The sequence below is a fragment of the Hesperophylax consimilis genome, chromosome 1 (assembly GCF_061612785.1).
Source record: "Hesperophylax consimilis isolate HC1 chromosome 1, BYU_Hcon_1.0, whole genome shotgun sequence".
NCBI classification, from domain to species: domain Eukaryota; kingdom Metazoa; phylum Arthropoda; class Insecta; order Trichoptera; family Limnephilidae; genus Hesperophylax; species Hesperophylax consimilis.
This window is the reverse complement of record NC_142836.1, coordinates 6,415,772-6,439,623: the sequence shown is the minus strand read 5'-3', so window position 1 is coordinate 6,439,623 and position 23,852 is coordinate 6,415,772. Positions and strand designations below refer to the sequence as shown.

At 35.9% G+C, this 23,852-nt stretch overlaps 2 protein-coding genes across 10 annotated transcripts in view; one reads left to right on the top strand and one right to left on the bottom strand.

The window, feature by feature from the left end:
* gus (splA/ryanodine receptor domain and SOCS box containing gustavus) overlaps window positions 1-8,260 on the top strand; it is a 254,306-nt gene extending 246,046 nt beyond the window's left edge. For all 9 annotated transcript variants that reach the window (XM_089643011.1, XM_089642876.1, XM_089642947.1 and 6 more), the window contains 4 exons: window positions 5,462-5,624; window positions 6,383-6,633; window positions 7,727-7,987; window positions 8,075-8,260. In XM_089643011.1, coding sequence (XP_089499137.1) covers window positions 5,462-5,624; window positions 6,383-6,633; window positions 7,727-7,987; window positions 8,075-8,220 — 821 coding nt within the window. In that variant the 3' untranslated portion in view covers window positions 8,221-8,260. The remainder of the gene's footprint in view (window positions 1-5,461; window positions 5,625-6,382; window positions 6,634-7,726; window positions 7,988-8,074) is intronic.
* A 5,356-nt stretch (window positions 8,261-13,616) lies between these two features.
* LOC149426198 (uncharacterized) lies at window positions 13,617-23,786 on the bottom strand. Its single transcript, XM_089635979.1, has 14 exons — window positions 23,659-23,786; window positions 23,438-23,519; window positions 22,731-22,821; window positions 22,546-22,648; window positions 21,730-21,817; window positions 21,514-21,610; window positions 19,884-20,154; window positions 19,687-19,768; window positions 19,492-19,579; window positions 19,223-19,325; window positions 16,099-16,192; window positions 15,900-15,996; window positions 14,913-15,254; window positions 13,617-14,586 (listed from the first exon to the last, which is right to left on the bottom strand). The coding sequence occupies exons 1-14, from the start codon at window positions 23,672-23,674 to the stop codon at window positions 13,714-13,716; spliced, it is 2,427 nt and encodes an 808-aa protein (XP_089492105.1). The 5' UTR covers window positions 23,675-23,786; the 3' UTR covers window positions 13,617-13,713.
* Between the last annotated feature and the right edge of the window lie 66 nt (window positions 23,787-23,852).

Genomic DNA, 23,852 nt, shown 5'->3' with positions numbered 1-23,852 from the left:
CAACCTAGATGCATGATGTGCACGATTGACGATTTGACGAAGGTGTAAGTTTTGCACACGTGTTTGGTCGGTTCACACCATATGACTGCGGTTTGGTTTCCCATCCGGTGAATGGACCGCCTCCGAATACTCAACCGGCTCGCTCATACCGCGACCGACTGAGTCTCCCGCTGCCTGCCACGCCGTGTCAACGCACCTTGGCTATAGAACAGCAGTCAGCAGTGTCGGCTGGTTCGTTGCTTGTAGCTTCGCTTCCGCGTTCACTGTCACCCGCCCAGCTACTCGAGGTCAATTCATATCTCTCGCAAGTGGATTCTATAATTGAGACCACTTTAACGATACTCAATTTGAGCGACGTATTATATATTATTATTACCTAATTCACGCCACTTGGAAGCGAAATTTCACAATTTTGTCTTGGCGTTTTATTATGTTACAGTTGTTTTTTTTCCAGTAATGGCAGTTAATTGTAATTTAATTTTAAGTCATTTTATATAGCACCGCAGGACGACTGCGGGTTTGTGGTCCCGCATAGGAGGTTACTCACCCTCCATCGTAAGTCTTATTAATTAACCCGGTCACATTGCAAACACAACGCATACACCCAGCCTACCAACTAACCAACCAAATAACTGAGCTCTACACTTTTCAACATTTGCAATGAAAGATTTTACATAAGTATTGAATTTACCTTTCAATACAATATTATAAAACTTCTCCAATTGTTATGTGGTATGCTGTATATGCCAAGTGCCGATTTGAATTCTTAATCAAAAAATATTTTTGTTCATAAAAAACGTAATGTATCCTGTACCAACTATACAAGGGTTTTTTTTAACTTATATGATTTCCTACGTTCTTCAAGTAACCTAGAAAATGATAAATGAAAATGAATCAGATAAAAAAAACGTTCAATTACTTCACAATTTATCTCTAAGAGAAAAATATAAAAAATCACATTAAATATTTAGGAATAATAATAGATTAACACATTAAATGGTAATAACGTGTTGCACAAACTATTTAAAGAATACGTAACATTTATATCATATTATTCTTCAAACTAAGAATATTCTTCAAAAAGCAGAAGAAAGTCTGTTAATGTTTAATTGGTGGTGTTCATAGTGAACTGACGTTAGTTTGGTAAGAATATTTTAATGCATTTAGGTCTTTTATTCGATTCCTAAATCCGCGTGTATGTTCACTAATTTGTATACCGTTTAACGCAATTCAAAATCACTGAGCCATCGAGACAACCCATACCGGTGTCGGTCGTGATTAACGGATATATTTTTTTGTAAGAAAGGCAAATTTTCCTAGGTTACATATTATATAACCTGACAATATTTGAAAACTCCTGCTACGATCACATGAAGTGGAAATATTGCTTGTGTCGTGATGGAGAACTTAGCCAGCCGAATAATTCAAATCACGACGCCTGGATGGGAACCTGACGCGTTGCCAATTCAGCTATTGACCGGTCGTTCGTATGTGGTTTTCTAATGCGGAGATCCTTTTGTTTTAATACGACGGCGTTATAAATCTTTTACTAAAATCTCTTTAAAGCTTATCCAAGCGAAATAATAATTGAATGTGCTCTCTGGTATTTTCTTGTAAAGTGGTAAAACGGCACGAAAGGTGTCCCACCCATCTGGTGCCTGATACCTTCGCCCGGCGAATATATCAGGACGTGATAAGACTCCCAGTGTTACTGTTTATGAAGGGTTGCCCAACTGCCCAACTACCCAACTACCTGAATGGAATGCGGAGGGAGACAACACATTTATCGCAATTGCCCGGCTTTTGCTCGACTTTGCTTACTTACATTTATAGACCGTTAGCTCGATTATAAATTTTCATCTTAACACAAATTAATTTAAATGTTCCATGTAACTTTTTATCACATTTTCTCAATAATCAAAGCAAATCATTAGAATAAGCAGGAATGACGAAAACCCACACTAGGAAGTTAATGTAGATTCCTTTTGAGAATATTTACCTGATACTGACCCCTTACCTCGGTCTTTGTCCATCATATTTTCCTATATAATATTATGATCTAGGTATTCTAGGTTGCTGTGTGATAATGTATACCTCTACCGGCTGATTAAATCCTAACCTCCTTGCCATCCCCAGAGCAGGTATTCCTACGTCCAAAAATACTGTAATAACTTCTAGCAAGGGTGGTACCATAGACATTCAAATTGATAGACTTGCCCTAACAGGAAATCTGATTATCATTTGGACGAGCTGGTAGCATAGTGTTGGCACCAGGGACTTCGAGAATACTATTAATAAACTACGATATCTGCCGTAGGCTGACCGCACTTTGAAATAACCGGACAGTGCGCAGAAAAGAAAAGTTCCCCTTACTTTAGCAAGGCAACGGTTTGCAGCGCAGTCTATTGTTGGATTTTTCTACGCAGAATCTGTATGTTCATTTTTAACCGAACCGCCTGGCGTAGCGACGCTAAAATTGAGATGGATAAATTACAACACATTTGTAAAAGTGTCTAACTAAATAGTGTAACAAAATATCAAATTTTAGAAACAACCCCGAACTTTTATTTACCCGATTTGGTATTTGTAGTTGAGTGTTTATTTTCTCGCACTGAATAGTGATATTACAATGCGAGTTGCCTGTATACTGTCAGATTCATTTAAATACAAATTAATGTCACGCTTCCTCCCCGTTCTGCGCTACTTGGTTTGTTCGCCTTTCTCTGTTAGGCTATTATATAAATAATTTGGATGTCTATGGGTGGTACAATCGTTTCGCATCATAACATAATCTTCGTGTGTACATTATTTCAATTGATCTTTTGAGGTTTCTTTGTTCGTCGTCTCTTGTCGTAATAATAATGTTCCTGTCATTTTATGAATCATTAGTTCTTTTTATTAATTGAATTCTATTTCTATAGAAATATGTTTTTAAGAACTCTGTAGAAACAGATAGTACGAATGTGGGGGTTTTGCGATAACAGACCGCAACCTGTGTATAAGATACGGTTAGTAAACATTGCCTTAAATGCCTATTTTACGCAGTTAGTGATGTCAGAGAGCATTGCGCGTTGCCAGCTGCTAGTTTTGCGGTTTGAATGTTTTCTACGGAGAAGAGGCAGCACATTTCAAAGTAAATACATACCTGTTTCAAAGTTGTAACATTCATAAGGCCATGGATACCGTTTACTTTGAAGTTCTTGCGTGGTTTATGCTGTCGCATCCTCCTCGCATGTAGCATTTATTCAGATGTATTTCCTTTATCAGTCATGCACTTAGCACCGGCTGTTAGTGAAGTGTCAGGCCTTCGGGCGAACATTGATCCTTCCTACCTCCCGCCTTCAGCTGTCCTGGCCTGCTGCTTTACACTCGTGATCGTTACTTCCATATCGATAGGCGCTGCTACCACAGAGTGGCCTGATTCGCTTTGACCAACATCAGACCAACCGACCAAGTAACCAACCTCGGAGGTTAGCGCTGCTTATGGTTAGTCGGTGATACGCGATACCTTGCAGAGCCCAGGCCTATGACACGCTACACACACTAGTGATAATGCGTTCTGACTCTGGGTTCTGAGATGTGCTCGCCCAAACAGGCTTTTCCAGTTAGGTGACCAGCCGCGGTGTGGTTCGCGTTTACTCCAAAATACCCGAATTCGCATTTCTGTTATTTACTTTCGTGCGCGAGGAAATACACTCTCCACTGTGAAGATTACACATCCGTACTATGGATTCGTTCGACTATGTATACTGTGAAAGAATCGGTAAGAGTTATACATTTGAGTGTTTACAATATTTTAATAAACATTTCGCTCCTATTAGGTATCTTCTGTCCCCTGCGTTGTGTTGTCAACCATATGGTGCACTTTTAGATTAAAAAAACTGATGTTTTCAAAAAATTGAATCATGTTTACTTTAATATGTTCTTTATTTATAATTGCAAACTGTGGACGAACTCGTACACTTAATATTAATATGTATCTATACGCGAGTAATAGTATGTTGTGGGTGGGACGCTTTATAATGACACAAGTTTCGTTTATTGTACTTAAACAATGTTTCAATCTCTCAATTATCATTTTATTATTGGTTTATATGCGGATAGATTGGTTGAAACCATGTTGCTAAACTCGAACAATGATTGAATGTCCTGGTCGTCCTTGATGCGTAACAATTACGTAAATTAATTATTCGGATTGAGTGTCTATTGTGAAGGCTTGTTACGATACAAATAATAATAATAATAAACGTAATGTTGTCACCGACAGACGCGAATAATTAATATTAGGTGCCTACTTCAATGCATCCATAGCGTATACGGTTGAAGAATCATGCTTTAATTGACTTTTGAAAATTTTGTTGGCGTACGAAATCGAAAAACACTCTATACTATTTATCTAGTTATCGAATTGATTTATCACAATAGCGAGACATTGCAATAATGTGTATATATGGTATATATGTGTATATAAGGTTAATGTTCTTTTGTTCAAAATCTCAAATCTCCGAACGTTCTTCATCGATTGCTTTGAAATCTTCAAAGTTGTTTTCATTAGCGCCAGGGGTTTTTAAAGAGTGGTTTGAATGATAGAACAAGTCGGGGACACCCGAGGAATACTTAAGGCAATATCTCTGCACCGGAATGAGATACGGAGTAGAATTAAAGTCGATAGTAACATCGTGGTACACAGTGGTGAATGGTGGAAGTAGTCGGAGACGCCCGAGAAAGACATTAGTCACAGCGAAGCGTGGCCGGGTTTAGGTAGTAAATAATTAATATCAGAATCCATCACTTGCCTTTCAAGTTAGTTAATTTCTGCCTTTGATAATCTAGCTACCATGTTATTATATTTATGTTGAATTTAAATATTTCTCATAGGAATACAATACATGACATATACCGCTGAAAGCCACAATTCAGAATCGCGAACACAGTGCTGTAGTATTATTGTATCGGTTTTAAAAGGTCTCACGTGTGGGTGTATTATCTTTTATCATTTGTGTCAAGGTTGAACGTTATTTCTTAAGATTACGAATTATAATGTGCCTGCAATTTATTGTTGTACCTACGAGATCGTACCTACGCCCGTGACATCTGCGGCCCGCGCGCCCGATCCAACAGCGCGACTATCGACTTATTATGAATGCACGGAAGCGGACCAGGCACCGAAGTTAATATTTATTGAACTGACTAAAGTTAGAGTGAACTAGAGGAATGTGCAACTGAAATCCATTTAGAACTGAATGAAGTGAAAAATTACAAATTAGATAGTTTCATCTTTTCTCCCTGTTCTTTCAACACAACTTTCTTCCAACAATAAAAGCAGCGCTTCACCCCGTTGGGGCCTTTACGAACTGAGGAGAACCATGATCTCAATTGAGCTCTCCCCTTCTTACCGTCTGTGGGAGTGTGTTATAATAAGATGTGACAAAGTGTTAATTGGTGTGTTCTGTTGTTGCAGGTGTAAAGTCGGTGTCGCGCGAGTGCGCGGCGCCCTTCAAGGCGGTAGTGCCCCGTGAACTGGCTCAAGAGCCGGCGAGGCCCGCGCGGCTGGACGTGCTGCTGGACGTGCCGCCGGCCTCCAGGGATCTGCAGCTCAAGCACGCGTGGAACCCTGACGATAGGTACACCATACTCCCCCTCCTTCCATACTTCCATCTCTCATGCTGTCTTAGGGCACCCTATACTTCTCTATTTTACTAACATAAAGTCGCTATCCGCGTTCGACTTTTTGTGATATATGACGTTTGTCATATATTTTATCACTCTTCATGCCACTCATTCATCATTACATTTTTTTTTTTTTTTAAATATATATTATTAACATTAACTGCACACATGAGACCCTGAGGAAAATATTTTCCCTCAGAACCTATGTTGTCTTTGGGGATGCTATTGGATATATTTTTAAGTAAACGAAGTTCTGGGAAGGAAAAAGGTGGGCAGGAATATGGGGAATTAGTACGTCCAGGAGTGATGCATGATCTATCCCCCCAATGCGATGCAAGGCGTTGGGTCAAGAGAGTTCGCCTGGAGAGGTCAAAGGCTTGAGTAACAACCGGCCACTCCCGATCCAACCCACCCCGCAGTTGGTGGGAAGACGCATCCGTCACCAAGACATGGACAGACCACACCCCATGAACCCGGGCACCTCTGCGAAGTCACCAAACGTAGCGAACCACTCGGGGTAACCCTATGACAGTGATTTTGGTTATTCAATGAATGGTTCCCGGGCCGGCGGTACCCATACCCGCCCTCTAAATTGAATAGCGAGTATTTTGTATTTGACATAAAAGAAGGAATTTTGATTGAAAAAAAAAATTGTGTGCTCGATTTTTTGAACTTAGCATCCGATGTGTAATGTAAAAGTGAAAATTTCCAGATCTCTCAACATATTCGTGAAGGAAGATGACAAGCTCACCTTCCACCGACACCCCGTGGCGCAGAGCACAGACTGCATACGTGGGCGCGTGGGCTTCACCAAGGGTCTGCACGCCTGGGAAGTGGTGTGGCCGGCGAGGCAGCGCGGTACCCACGCTGTTGTCGGTGTGGCCACCGCCGAGGCGCAGCTGCACAGCGTCGGCTACCAGAGCCTGGTCGGCGCCACGGAACACAGCTGGGGTTGGGACTTAGGTGAGATTTTAACCTTAACCATTTCTATTCTCCCAGTAGCCTGACTCACTGACTCTACATGAGGATTCACTGTACTGTGATTCACTGAAGCGAAGCAGCAGTCCACAATGGAGTGCTGGTACCTACCTTGATGGCAGTGGCAGTGAAACATGGAACTGGCAGAGGAAGGATGATAGTAGACAGAATCCTAAATAAAAACCATGTATGGTGATGTGGGATATGTGGAGATTCGCAGTGAATGCAAGGCTGATGTAAGGGTAATTTAATTAGTAAGATTAAGAAAGGGAGGTTTAGAAGGTTTTGATGGTGGATGGTTTTTAGACCGATTGAACAAAGAAAGGGGTATATGAGAAGTCGGGGTCGCCCGAGGAAGACATGGCACGTCAATTTAGCCAGATACTTGAATCAGGCCATGTCAAGAGTCAAAATAACAGAAGAGTATGTATGAGACGATGTATGGATGTGAATGAAGCAAGGTGTGTGTTTCAAGACAGAGCTGTTTGGCGGTCAGTCCTTTCTAACTACCCCCGTGGTGAAACGGCGTGATGGTTAGTTAGTTATCTGGTAGCTCAGCTTGTACTGGAGATAATATCTATGTGAGAACTTAACTCTGCATGATTTTCATGTTTTCCCGGTAGTCCGACTCAAGATTTGAAGTCATTTTGTATCAACTTTCTCTTAATTGTATGAATTATAACCACCTTTGTGGCCAATGCTAAATTAACTTAGTTTTCACAAACATGCTAATGAAATACTGATTGCAGTAGGAACTCACTAATGAATTCATTTCATAATTATAATAGTCAAAATTGAAATGATAGTTTTAGCCTTGAGTCAAAGTGCATTCTAAACTTTGTTTTATTACACTATGAATTTCTGACTAATGTGATATTTTTTCATGGAAGAACTTATCTTAAGACTTTTTTTTGTAATATGTTTTATAATTTGTGGTCGACAGGTTTTTGGGGAAATCTTGTAAATTACATCAAAAACCACTTCAAGCAAAATTAAATATCATCAATTTCAATTGGTTGTTTTTACTAACATCCATAAAATTTTGCTATGTACTTATGAATCTATTATTTTTTTTCAGGACGGAATAAACTATACCATGACAGTAAAAACAATGCGGGCGTCACGTATCCCTCCCTCTTAAAACCAGATGAGATGTTCCAAGTACCGGATAAGGTATTGGCTGTATTAGACATGGAGGAAGGAACATTGTCCTTCTGCGCCGAAGGAAGATATCTCGGAACAGCATTCCGAGGGCTTCGAGGCAAGCAACTCTACCCTATCGTGTCAGCCGTGTGGGGTCATGCAGAGATCACCATGAAATACATTGGCGGCCTTGACCGTAAGTTTACATGAATTGGCACTGCTGATACCTTGACAATGTTATCATCTAATGATTGTGGTCTAATTGAGTATGTGTGTGTTACAGCGGAACCCCTCCCCCTGCTGGACCTGTGTCGGCGCGTAATCCGACAGAGGATCGGGCGCTCGCGACTGGAGCAGGTGGTCCCACGCCTCAACCTGCCGCACGCCATGCAGACCTACTTGCTGTACCGTGACCCGCGTGCCTCCTAACACACGTGCCCCCCCAGCAGAGGCCCCCCGCCCCCCGGAGCCACCACACAGCGAGACGTCGCCAACACGAGCGTCCTCGTCGCGGTCGCGGAACTGAGATAAATAAGGGAATTTTCAAACCCAACGCTTATGTACATATTCAACATCTTCTGTCGACCCATGTATGTGCATTTATGGGAAGTTTGTATTATTTTTTTAACTCGATTTTATCTCGACGATGGTGTGTTAAATATTAGATTTTCAAATTGGAGCAACGAGTTTGTCGGACGACGACGATGTCTTATTAAGTAGAAGGAATAAGTACAATAATAGTAATCCAGCAGTTCATGGCGACGGGTGTGATTATTTTCTACCTGAAATGAAAGGATTCAGTTCCGCGGACACGTAACAGTGAAGTAGTGTGATCTCTGACGTATTTCGAGTCTTTGGTGTTATAAAGTAATATTCCTTTTAATAGGTGAACTTATGCGCGGTGGAATTACCAGTTAATTTGACAGTTGCAAGCAGATAGTGAGTGTAGTGCGACCCATATATTTTTTACCAATGAACAGTATATTGTAAATGAACATTATGGCGTTTAAGGTTTAAGTGAAGGATTGTGATTTGATTTGAATTGTGTTTGGTTAGTTCAGTAACGGGAACAGTTCACAGTTCACAGTGGCCAGTGAAAGAAGGCCAGCTTTTATTCCTAAGAGACTTAATATCTAATGACCTGCCGCATATTGATGTGTCTTCAATTTTTCCATTGATAAATCTCCAGTAGATTGTAAAATTCCTTTTCAAAGAGACTTGAATAAAATTAATACAAGTATGATTCTGTGACATATATTTTAATACGAGGCAAATTGCTGAAAGTACATTAATTTGATTTGTGCAAATGATTTTACTTAAATATTACACAATTTAAAAAAATTCAATTTTATATTTGATCACTTTTTGCAGTGATTCTATTCCAAATAGACTTCTTCCAAAAATGAATATTGTATTTTTTGTACATTGAAGTGTGACATGAGTGAAGGAGCGTTTGGTTCAGAGGAAGAGCGGTGAGTCCCACCGCCACCGCCCCACCTATATTATATATAACCAACCGCGTGTCCTCTTTCAACCCAACAAACAAACAAACAAACCCAAGCTATTTAATATAATGACAAATACACCAAGCTAGCATTACCTTATAGTGTTAAATATTAGCCAATTAAAGCTCTTGAAATAATTGTATATACTTTGTCTCTGTATGTTTAAGTATAGAGAGAATATCTTAATTGTATTTCTTGACTGAAAGACCATATTATTATTATATATATATATATATCTTTACGCCCATCTAGCGCAAGATGATTTCATTTTATTTTATATAAGTTGGAAATGTTTCCACCAAATTCAGGTAAGCTTTAGAATAATTCACACTTTCTGGCTACTAAATTTGTTGAAAACTCGAGCCAAATAGAAATTTCCGAACAAATTGTAAACCCCTCAATGTAAAAAATGATGAAAAAAATATATAATTAGTCAGTGTTAGTGAGTGTGCATGTGCGTCTGATTTTATTTGTCTTTAGTTCCCAGTTTGATGTGAGGAAGATTACTGCACCGATAGCAATAACTAGACCTGGGGCCGGACGGTCTTACGGTCTTTACTCTTCAGGCCCCTGAACTCATTCAGAATGGCAAGCAAGACTGAGAATTAACTGTTAAAGGTGAAAATCTCTTAAGAGTACAAACATTTTTATGCAAAAACACTTTTTTTTGTTATCGCCGTAAAATGTTTTAACTTCCCCTTGTTTTATTATGTTGCAAACAAATTGGACATGTGCTTCCCTAGCCATTGGATGCCTTCATTGTACAGATTCATTATTTTCATCTTTTAAACCTCATTGCATGCACATATTGTATCATGACTCATTCCAAATTGTCACTCCATTAATAATTCAAAATACAATGGTAAAATATTCTATTAAATCCGATTTGCTGCAACATAATTGGTATACACTACGCTTTGTCCGCTTGGTGTCCTTGGTGTCACGGTGCACCAGAACACAGTGCAACGACAACAGCTAATGGAGCATTTCTGTTAAGTAATTGGTCAACTTCTTTTACTGTAAGTCGATGTTTGTAGTAAGTAAAATTGTAATTAAAGCATTCTAAAACTTATCTGCTTTTTATTTATTATAACACTTTTCAGAGTACCACCAAGCAAGTCGATGTTTCCTCGAGTTGGCAAAGATTGTACAAGAAATTGTACCTGGAGATCCATTGCTTCGATAAGGCCCTAGTCATAACTACTTTAGTTCTGGAGTATGTCTGCCCACATCCAAATGTGTGGCAAGCACATTTTTTGCACCTGAGTTTGGGAGACAAGATTCCCCAACAATGTAGCAATAATAGTGGACTTGTAGCATGGTGGTGAATTAATGCCCACTTAAATAAGGTTTTTTTTTTTAAATGTGTCCTAGCATAAATTTAAAAACATTTGTATTTCTTGTGCAATTTGTAACAATTTCTAGACAATTTCTAGACGTTTTATTGAGTTTTATTTTTATTACTAATGTACATTGGAAAATAAAATAAAAATAAATTTAAAATGTTAAAATAAATAGGAATTTTAAGTCGCCTATAAAAATATTTAAAGATTTAATTGTGATTAGGCTGCCTTTACAAATGTAAGTTTTTTCTCGTAATTCGCTTACGTAAGTGACTTACGCAATCAGTTTATTCACAGCTTATGAAATCAGTTTGATAATTAGAGACGCTTGAAAAAATGGTACCTAAAAGTGTTGATGTGAGAGGCCAAAAATTAAAAAGTTTTCATAGGAATTTTTTTTCCTATAAAAACCTGTATTTTTGTTATTTGAAACCGAAACTGATTAACCACTTAATGCAAGGGTTTTAGTTTTTAAAAGTGTTTAAAAAATATCGGGTTTTTTAAAATACTTTTCATTTAAAGTTTATAAATTTTTCAATTAAAATATAACAATTTAATCATATTTCATTTTCCTCATATATACATAATATTTCTGTAAATTCAAATGGGGCTGATGATCCTGGGGTATCTGCATGGATGTCGATCTCTGTCCATTCATCTAAATCGAGAGGCTGGCTGGGATGTGCTTCTTCTGATACGGAACTCCAAATTGACGAAGAGGAATCACTTACGGGTGTTCTATATCAATATTTTCCTATTCACTATTAATATCTTCATATTCACTATCACTCTCCATTTTGAATCTTATTTGAAAAAAAAATCAAATTCAAATTGATACGATATGATAAATATATTTTTTTAAATGATGCATTCATACATACACGAAAATGTGAAAACAATATAGTAAAAACGAAATAAGCAGCTCAAATACACAACCATCTCTGAGGCAAACTGCGTAAAATACATTGCTAACTTTGACGAGCCTTACTCGTGTTAGCTAAAAATAGAATGCTGCGAGTCGAAACCGGCGAGCATCGTTCGGGCTAATAGAGATTGGAACGCCTTTAGTGCGCGAGCGTGACTCGTTCAAAAGCATGAAGGGGTTAAGATAAGTAGTATTTCCCGAAAACAACATAAAAAAATAACACTAGATAAATCTCAAATAAGCACTAAAGAAAACAAATGTAGTTTTTAAAAATAAGGATTCTGATCCGAAAACCGAAGAGATATTATCTTTTAATTTGCAAGTGGTAAAAAGATTTCTGAAAACGAACCTTCTTTTTAATTAGTGGTCCCAGCCAATGAAATGCTCCCAGCTAATGTAAATGTATGTGTTTCTACCGGTGATGTTTTTGAATTCAAAGTCGTTCGGATAAAATTAAAGAATAGGTCCTCCATTCAATTCTGCCGTTAACGGAACAAAAGCGCATGGAGAATTGTTTTGCTCAAGTCAACATCTATTTCAACACTTTATTTGGGCCCTTTCGTCTTTATTCACATAATTGTATAAATTTGAAAGCGGCAAAACATTGTTTTTATAGTGAATAATACCTCACAAGAGTCCCAACTGCTCCCGTCTGGAGCCAGTGAGACTATGGCATCCCCAATTAAGGGATGTTGTGAGGCTGAAGGTAAGTGGGGAAGGGAAAGAGGAAGGTGGGGAAGTACCTGGCTATTCAGATCTAGTCACTAAACACGGCTAAAGCCATTTGGAGCAACGTTTCAATTCTGAATGGTGGTCTTACACCAGGGCGATACTGGTAGTATCTTCCACTCTGGAACGTGCCGCAAATATACTATATACATATTATTTTAATTAATTAATTGTGAATTGTGAAATAACACAAATTAATCAAATAAAATTTATTTGCGCACGCCGGGTTTGAACCCGCGACCTTCGGAATGGCAGTCCAATGCGTTACCACTGGACTATGCCGGCCGTCAAATGTTGGCATGAAGCCAACTTACAGCAAATAAACTTACAGATGTATAGGTCGCTTTGAGCACTTACGTAAGTTAAACTTCTGAACAACTTCCATGAGCATTAATTAAGTGAGTAACTTATGTAAGTTGTAATTTTTTACTTTTGAGTGTAAATAAACATAAAACAAGTCATATACAGCCAGAGGCAGCTCTAGGGGTCCAGAAGTGGAAGGTCAATCGGAAAAAAAATGAATATGATATGTTAATACATATTGCTAATGCGTAGTGAATATTATATAAATGCCAATGTATGTAATTAATTTGCCGGTACTCACTTATTCTGAAGCCGGTAGTACAATATTTACACATTTATCTAATTAATGTTTTTTTTCTTTTAAAGATCTTTTCCTATTCAAAGTTTTTTAATCACTAACTCCGAACTAAGTCTATTGTTTACCAGTAGACTTAAAAAGTAAACAATGATGCAAAAGTACCTGTACATTCATGTTATTGTACCCGCAAATGCAGTGATAAAAATTATAACTTTTGTTTTTAACCTCTTTATTTTTCTTTCTTGTAACCTAAACTAACTGTCACTTTATTTGAATATGTTTGTAATGATTCAATGAATTATTTGCTATTTATTTCTATCTCACCGCGGTCATCTCCGAAAATCCCTTTAAAATAAATTTTGTATGATACTAAGCATTCGTCAGACATGATAGTGTTTACCTCCTTTGTCTGTACAGCACAGATAAAGAAAGGAGATAGCTTGGGACAAAACTTGAAGTGACCAAAGGTAGGTACATACAGTAGCATCTCATTTGGACACTAGATGGCACTGGAACCCGCTATTACCGTATCAATATGCACGAATATCAAAACTAAATTAATAATAGGTAGTTAGTTAAATCCTTTTTTATATTAATCCTATTACAGCATATTTTGGGAGGTCATTGACCATAAGACCCCCGTAGAAGAGCAACCACTGTATACAGCCCTCTATTATAATGTGGATAATATGCAGTTGTGTTATGAGAAAATTACCAAAATAAAATAATAAAATCCATGATAGGTAAGTATTAAAATGTAATTTAAATAAAATTGGCACATTTTTATGTAAGTATAGCAACTTTCACTATAGATGCATCTCAGGGGTCGTGAACCTTCCTGTGAACTTTCTGATGTCTGCTGACACACCCGTTGCTGTAGAAAGACTTCCCGCAGATCTTGCAAGAATAGGGTCTCTCGCCGGTGTGAGACCTGATATGGATCCTCAGGATGTCCTTGGTGTTGAATGCTTTGCCGCAAGTCTCACAGGAGAAGTTCCTCTCGTTTGCATGGTACATGAGATGTCTTTTATAAGTGAGATTCCTTTTGAATTCTCTTCCACACAGCTGGCATATTTTAAGCGGAGTTGGATCGTGAGTTTTTATGTGGGTCTGTAAACTAGCGGTGTAAGTAAAAGTCTTGGGACAGAGATGGCATTTGTGAGTCTTGACTTCTGAGTGGCTTTTCAAGTGTTCCTTCATCCTCTGCGTGGGCTTCCCACAAATTTCGCAAACTTTCCAATAAATGTATTTCCGCTTATAAACAGTCTCACCAGATTTGGTGGCCACTGGATACATGATACTATTTTTACTTTTTCGTACGGGTTTCTTTTTTGGCAAATGCTGTTTTATCTTACTTTTTAACCCTTTTATTTTTTCTTTCTTTAGGTTATTTTTCATATCTGATTTTGAGCTATCAAAGTTCTGTTCCTTCATAATAACATCTCGCAAGTCATTGTCACTGTAATAATCCATAGAACAGTCGGCATTTACTTCATGGTAATTTTCTATTTCGCCGGTGACTGTATCCACTGAGATGATTTCATTTTTAATGACTTGACTCTGACGATACTGCCAACTGGTTTTGAGGACGTGATCTGACTCCTCACATTTACTTTTGAACCGATATGCTGCATTTAGTTCATTAGCACAGTTTTGACACAAATATTTTGGAAGACAATCTTTTTGGGTAATCTAGAAATTAATATAAATACACATACATGCAAACAAATCTCTGTTACAACAAAATAGAAGTAGCCAGACAAAAGGATTGACAGGTTATAAAAAGATCAGAAACAGTTAACTCCCTCAGTAAATGTGGTTATATTTGAGTTCCCCTGGTATATGCCCACCAAAAGCATTGGTAAATATTATTTCTATGAAAGAGAATATCACATGGAACTATTATTTTGTACACAAACAGGACTTTAATGTAAAGGTTAAATCCCGGAGACCTTAAATCAAGTACCTAAATAAGACTATACCACAAAAAATGATAAAATAGCATTTTTTATATTTACCTGAACTGATGTACAAGCCATAATCATATCACATAACGGCACATCCCCGTCCGATGCGAAGAGAGGAAACATCAGTTTCGAAGTCCCCAGACACGCCCGGCAGGTTACAGCTAATACTTCATCCTTTACATCATTTACTTCCTTCACCATATCAAAATCATCACCATCAAAAAGATCATCATCAGATTCAATTATTTCTTTCAATTTCTTTTTATTTTCTATTTTTGAACCAGCCAAAGTTGGGATAAGCAAATCATATTTCTCATGAAACTGTTTCATGTCTTCGTAAAATGGCCAGGTAATTTGAAAAGTATTGTTTTTCATTGAGTATTTATGATTTTCCTAGAATTAAATAATATGAATTTTATTCTTCAAGGATTAAATTGAAGTGGGTCTACATGTCTACGATAGTGTAACAAGATAGGGGGAGGTACTTTCTTGCAATACATACATTTTTTTTTTTTTTTTATAGTGAATGCCTCACAAGAGTCCCAACTGCTCCCGTCTGGAGCCAGTGAGACTATGGCATCCCCAATTGGGGGATGTTGTGAGGCTGAAGGTAAGTGGGGAAGGGAAAGAGGAAGGTGGGGAAGTACCTGGCTATTCAGATCTAGTCACTAAACACGGCTAAAGCCATTTGGAGCAACGTTTCAATTCTGAATGGTGGTCTTACACCAGGGCGATACTGGTAGTATCTTCCACTCTGGAACGTGCCGCAAATATACTATATATTATTTTAATTAATTAATTGTGAAATAACACAAATTAATCAAAATAAAATTTATTTGCGCACGCCGGGTTCGAACCCGCGACCTTCGGAATGGCAGTCCAATGCGTTACCACTGGACTATGCCGGCCGTCAAATGGATAAATGATAACAAAACACAGCTTAGAGTGATAAATCAGTAGGAGGATAGAGAAAGGTTTGAAATGATGGATTCTGTATAATAGTTTACAAATATTAAAATATATTTTAACAACTCCTACCTTAAATGCTTTTTTCAGCGTCGACCACATGGATTTTAGATTTCTCACACTGCATTCAGTTGGTAAACCAGTTTTCCGCAGATGAGTTTCAATAATTCTGAAATCAATAAAGAAAAAGTGCATGTACTTTATAAATAAAACTTATTGACTGTTTACATTTCTGATAGTTTAAAAATAAAAGTATAAAATACACTCTTACATCCAGCATTCGTCTTCATCCAGCTTTTTATTTATAAATATGGTATTATTTTTAATCATGATTTGAATAAAGTTTTTAATCCAATCATCAGACCCTGAAAATAAAAGTTGTAATTTTATTAACACAAATAACTTAAAGATCGGTCGTTGATAAGTACATTATATTATAATATACAAACTCCCTTAAACCACGCATACACAGCTTAGGTAACCAATAAGCAGAACTAACAGATAAGTACATTATATTATAATATACAAACTCCCTTAAGCCATGCATTCACAGCTTAGGTAACCAATAAGCAGAACTAACAGATAAGTACATTATAATATACAAACTCCCTTAAACCACACATACACAGCTTAGGTAACCAATATGCAGAAGTAGCAGATATTTTTAATGACACTGAAAGAACTTACAAAAAAGCATTTCAAATATTTATTAGCTAACATTTTGTTTCCTATACCTAATATGATAAATTTTGTTATATTAGTGTGTCTACACTATACAGGGTGTATCGGCACTAACCCGACAAACTTTAACCAGCTATTCCTTAGCACATTTGGAGTAAAAAATGTTATGTGCACTTTGCTGTCCGGTAACGTTTTTTTTTAATAAAAAATTAATTAAACATATTTTCACCACATGTCACTACTGTTTTATCCTTTGTCAAAATTTGAAAGCAACATCGCAACTTAACTCGCGTGTCGCTGCGAACGAAGCCCGTATTACATAATCCAGTACCAGAAAATAAATATTTTATTTAACAATAATGATTATTCACATTTTTCGTATGCGAATCACTGATTGTCTTCTTGTATTGTACACATCAGTTTTATTTTTGTATCTAAATTGTTTCACCTCTGGAATGCTCTGGTTTCACCTCTTACGCGTTTCACATATTAAATAGTCTAATTTTGAAACTAAGAAACTAATTAGTAGATTTCCTGAATTTATAATCGAAGTCCAATAATTCTGAGAACTTTTAAAAACAATTTTCCTCACTTAGGTACTTATCAATAATAATAATTGGATTATTTGAACAGCGCCGTTGTTTTTTAAATCACCGTAAGTGCTCTGTCAAAATGTTACTTGCTAGGCTATCCTACAACGTATATTTTTTAATAAATTTAGTTATTTACAACTTCGCGGAATGTGATATATGAATATTATTGTTTATGTTAAAAGCCTTCCAGAATTACCGGAATATAACGAGCAGCTTGACACACTTAAGTTTATTTCCACTAATTTGAAGGTGCAAAGAATGTATAGTTTTAAAAACAATCCCGATGAATCAAAAAACGGTTCATATAAAACTGCTGCGCAACACACTCACACAAAGGAAAGCACTCACACAAACGTCATGACTGCATTGGATTGACCACCTGCAAATGAATGCTGCCAGATTGCTAATTTATTTACATAATAATTATTAAATTTTATTTAAAATATCGCAAATTTTTTAAAAAATCGACAATAAATTACAACTATAATTTAAAAAAATATTCTTAACCCCACGCTTTTTCGTAATTGATTAATTAATTCAGAATTTAAACGTTGCTTGAAATAACTAGCCGTATTTGGTGACCAAATCTGAATATCCAGGTTTAGAATTTAAGCAATGCTTGAAATAACTAGCCGTATTTGGTGACCAGATCTGAATATCCAGGTTTAGAATTTAAACAATGATTGAAATAACTAGCCGTATTTGGTGACCAGATCTGAATATCCAGGTTCAGAATTTAAACAATGCTTGAAATAACTAGCCGTATTTGGTGACCAGATCTGAATATCCAGGTTCAGAATTTAAACAATGCTTGAAATAACTAGCCGTATTTGGTGACCAGATCTGAATATCCAGGTTCAGAATTTAAACAATGCTTGAAATGACTAGCCGTATTTGGTGACCAGATCTGAATATCCAGGTTCAGAATTTAAACAATGCTTGAAATAACTAGCCGTATTTGGTGACCAGATCTGAATATCCAGGTTCAGAATTTAAACAATGCTTGAAATGACTAGCCGTATTTGGTGACCAGATCTGAATATCCAGGTACTTCCTCACCTTCCACTCCTTCCCTTAGCCATAAAACTTTCCCCAATTCAACATAAAAATTGTGTAGATATATCGGATGTTATGAAATGCATGATAATTAGACCCCAAAATACTTAATTATTCAGGGAAATAAACCCCTGAGTCATCAGTTGGAAATACCAACGACATTAAGTGAAATTTTAAACAATGCAATAATAGGAATTAACAAATAATAATTTACGACAATTTACTCTGAAATCAATAAAGCCAGGATAATAAAAATAGAAAGTTATCACTTACGTCGTCTGTAAGTGGCTTCACCACAGTTTGATAATGCCGTCAGAAGGTGAATTAGCTGTCACGCGTAATAATAATCACAACTAGCAGAACTTGTTTATAAACACACTGTTTTTATAAATTTAATAATAAGACTGTTAAAAATTTAAAAAAATCTCTAAATTGAAATGGAGTTCTACAAACTAAACTTAAAATCAAATAAATTTATTGCGAAGGTTCAAAGTACTGTACTGTAATATTATATTAAATAATTTTTACGTGTTTAATTATTGTTTGAAGTCAGATTAAAGCGATTAAAAAACCCACCTGGCAATTCTTATTCGAGTTTCGTTGTATACTTACGTATTGGCGCGCTTTTACAATAACAATGGTATGGCATCATTCGTCTCATTTTTAACTATTATTATTTAGTGTGTAGGAAAGAGCGAAGATGGTTTTCGACACACTTGCTTATAAAAGCCCACACGGGACTTGAGACAGAATACGTGTGAAAGAGATGACAGTAGCGCGGCGTTGCCAAGTACTTTATCCCTATACTGGGGCAGTAACGGAGTGTGGAAATTTTATTTATTTTTTGTTTTTAAAAGAAAAAAAATGTTACCGGACAGCAAAGTGCCCATAACATTTTTTACTCCAAATGTGCTAAGGAATAGCTGGTTAAAGTTTGTCGGGTACGTGCCGATACACCCTGTATATCAATATAAAATGTATATATACATCAATATACTTTTATGTAAAAATTCTTTTATTCTGTATTTAAAGGTACTTAAAATAATAGAATCATCAAAAACTTACAGCCTTTGAAAGTAGCCAAAGGATTCACACCACCCAAATAACTGTGCATTAGAGGGTAATATATCCAGTTTGTTTTATTCAGAGCTACTGCTTTTTTATATTCCTGAAACAACATAAAGTAACATAAGAACACAAATTAGAAAGATCTCTTCTTTCAAACTTTTTAGTGGAATTTGTTACATTATTTGGATATTTGGAATTCAAACATATTTTCTCAACTGTCCAAAATTTATAGCAAGTAGTAAATAAATTCTCCTTTAATTATTTACCTCTAAAGTAAAGCTCCACTTTTTCCTAATGTGTCCAATGGTTATTCCTTCTGGGAATCCATTCTGCATCATAATAGAGTGAAGATTTCTGGTGGTAAAGAACAAAAGATTGCGTTTTATCTGGTTGTAAATGATATTCAACATTTTTACTATAAATGTAGACAAAAATAATATTTTATTCTTAAAATTACTTACTTCCAAGGTTGCTTTTTCCGCTTGAAGAGTGATTCATTTTGAAGACGAATATGGATAAAGCTTTCCGTCCATTGGGGGGTCCCTTGAAGAAATCAAAAATTTGACTTAATTATGTTAAGTAATGTCACCTCGAAATTATGTTTGTATTTGTTAACATGAACAAAACAGAATATAATAATACTGTTAAAATTACTTACATCTAAATTCTTCGTCATTTTGCGAAATTTCGCTCATCGCGGGAATTTCTGTCTGAATAAATTCTTTTTTTGCAGATATTAAACTATTTTTTAAATCAATGAGACATTCGTCATCTGAATCATTATAATGTACTTGGCTCCTTTTCCTCTTGGGGCTCTGAATGGCAGGAAATGCTGTTGACCCGTATTTTTCAAAATAAGCCTTCATGCCTTCGTAGAATGGCCATTTGTGTTCGGGGGTTTTACCGTATTTGTAAAATTTGTGTTTTGACTGAAAAGTAACATGTAGTTTTATTTAGACTTTAGCTCAACATGCAATAAACAAAGTTATGAATATGTATTTTAAGCTTACTTCTAAAGCGATTTATCAAATAAGTATAAACGCAATTTATATAATGAATTCACATTGACGATAATTAACCTTAGATAACTAATCGCTCGTCGATGCGACGGCACGCTACTCGGCGAAATTCGAAATCAGCTACTTCCCCCGCTCCCCGACCTTGACTCTTTCATTACCTTCCTAATTTGAGTAAACAGTGCAACTCGTGACGCGATTGCGGCCACACGCATACTAGGACTTGCCCTATGACCATCTCGTCATCCGCTGGACGAAAGTTTAGTAATAACAACAATTTTTATTTTTAAGGTACGTACATTCATTTATTCTTATATTTATTGTTAATGTTGGTGAATCTTCTTCAATAGAAGCTCCAGTTCCATCTACTTCAAACGTGCCTAAAATTAGCTACCTGTGTCCATCCAAGGCCCGGAGGATGACCAACCACCGTTGCACCAGATGTAGAAAGGCTATTTGTGGTCCACATAATGTTGACATGTGTGGTCACTGTGTAGACTGATATTAATTTGTTCATTATAAATCTTACTTTTGTGCCATGTAAGAAGTTCCTATCTTAAATAAATATTTTTGATTTATCTATAGTGTTTTTTTTTATTTTTTTTTTTTTATTTATTTAAGGAGAAAACACAGATACAGACAGTAATTAAAAGATAATTTTGTAAAACAATAACTTGAGAATTCGCCTGCATCCTAACTATTTCTCACTGATTGACTGGTAGATAACAATTTTAAATATTTTTTACATGTAAAAAATATTTAAAATATTTTAAGGGTAAAATTATTTTGTATATAGATAATGCTCAGTATCAAATAAAAGTGTACAAATATTTTTTATGCAAGTTTAGAGATAAATCATAAAAAAAGTACTTAAAGAGTGTGAATGAAGTAAGTACACATTTTCTTCTTTTTTTTATAGTAAAACAGACTTCAATTTCCTACCAAAGGTAATATATGTATCAAAAAATATGTCGGAATCCTTCAGGTTTTGGTTTTTATTATACAATTCGCACATTCTTCTGATTGGATCTCTGACACCAGCATTTGTGCGCGTCCGGCTAATATGGAATAAGTCGTTAAGCCTCGTCGTTCTGAGTGGTATTTTAAAGTTTATTATTAGATTGAGTAATAATAATTTGTTTTATTGCATAGTCCACTCGACGAAAGTGTAGTTACAATGAAACAATGAAAACAGTTTAGTTATCTAGGGTTAAGTATGTGTGCAAAAGCTTACTTTGTATTTTAAATTATTTACATATTTTTCAAACTTACTTTGAAGATCTTTAAAAGTTTACACCACATGAAATCTATTTTCATTAGACTGCATTCAATCGGTAGTCCCATAGCCCGAAGGCAACAATCCACTTCACTGCAAAATAACAACAATACATTATAAGTCACTTCTAGCAATCCAATTAAGTAGCTTCAGATTCACGAGTCACCAAAATTGTTAGTTCAAGTTGAGAGCAAAAATTTCATAAAACTTACTTCCACGCCTCGAATTCATTTGATGGCGTAAAAAGCATTTCTTTTTCTGTCCGTACATCTATTAACTTATTAATCCATTCACTGGTCCCTGGAAAAAAGATAAACATACATATTATTTAAAAAATTTGGAACAAGTTGTTACTTGAATGCGTCTTTGCAAATGCAATAGCTTTGAGAGAGTGACCAACCTCAACGCTGTTATTATTTAAACTTAAGTTAGGATCTCAAAATAAACTGACCATTTTACACAATCTTCTAATAAAGGTGCTTTCTTTTTTGTTTAAACTTTTGCAGAACTAAAAGCAATTATGCGTAGTTCACACAAAGACGGGACAATACAGTCTTGTCCCACTTCCGGACAGTTTGGAGGACAGGACAATGGTCCAAGACATTGTCCTAGAGATAGACGGGTAGGCTATCTCCGCAGCAAAGTGGCTTATCCCCAACACCGAGTGCATTTGAACTACGATTGAATTGATGTATTGTCCCCACTGTCCTGACCTGCGCGATCGAGGCTGATCATGGAGCTGCGACAGGACGGTATTGTCTTTGTGTGAAGTCTGCATCAAAGCCACATTCCTGTTTATTCTTACAAGGTGGCGCAAAAGTACTCAAATTGATTTCCTAAGGTAGTAACTTTGTAAATAAAATATATTACAACAATTATTCCACATTCTTGCGGAGTATATAGTGATACATGGTTTGGCAACATGTATTCGGCTTCTTTTTCACAAATGTCAGTTGTGATTACATAAGACACATCTTTTATATAAAAGGTGCCTAGTAAAATTATATTAAAAAAATAAGAAAACTTACAATTAGGATACGCTTCCATTCCGTTTGAATTGCCGAGATAACTGTGGATAATATCATAATAAATCCAATTTGTATTATTTTGTGCCACTGCCTTGTGATACTCCTATGAGATAGAAATATTAATTTTAGTATTATATTATTTATGTCAATAACATAATATAATTTTTGATTGATATTGAACTTACATCAAAGGTGTAATCCCACTTTTTTCTCAAGTGACCAACCGTTACATTGGCTGGGAAGTAATTATTTAACACAACAATTTTATGTAAGTCTCTGCAAATAAAAACATGGTTAATAATCTTATCTAATACTGTGCGAATTTCCGCCAATAACTCATAAATATATAATAAATATTTAGCGGTGGACTCTTACGATGGGTTGTTCATCAAATTTTAACATTGATTTTCGGGTTCTGTGAATGTCCTATTCAAGTTCTGTTATTATATCATTATAGGCCAGTTACTTGACATAACTGAAATAATAACAGAACTTGAAAAGTAACTTTGAAATTTGAAGAATTGTTCAAATTCTCTGAAACAACCCATCCTTAAGTCATTAATTACATATATATTTACTAGAAATAAACAAAATAATAGTGTAATCACGCAATGCGCAAATTAAATTAAATATAAAAACAAACGTTAAAGTTTTCAATTATTGAAGACAATATTAGCGATTCCTAAACGAAAATTTGAAACACAAAAAATATATGGTCTTATCTAGGCAGAGCGGTGCCCCGGCAAGGCAAGGGTCCTGGGTTCGTGTCCTCGATGTGACCGTATCTTTTTTTTCTTTTTCAAATTTTCGTTTAGGAATCGCTAATAATGTCTTCAATAATTAAATATTATAATATGAGGTTTTAATTCCATAAAATAAAATTATCACTTACTTCCATGCTTGCTTCTTTTTCGTAAAAAGCCAATCGTTTTGTAAACGAATGTGCAAGAAGTTTTGAGTTAACTCTGTCGTCCCTGTAAACAAATATTTTAAAAATCAGAACAGAATTGAAAATAATTAAAAAGGGGTGAAAAGAATTACATACGAAGCAAATACATACACAATATCATATTATTTACGCGAACTAGAAAGAATTTTACTATAATAACTCACATTTGAAATCTTCCATATTTAAAGGTAATATTCCGTAGCTGTCAAAACATGTAAATAAATATTTTTAAATCAAAATAACACAAGACGCCAAAACACAGAAAATAGACACTTCTTTTGACAACTTTTTTTCTAGTCTATGATATTTTTATTCGCTGTGCTACCATTACAAAAATACATATTTTTCCAGATATCCA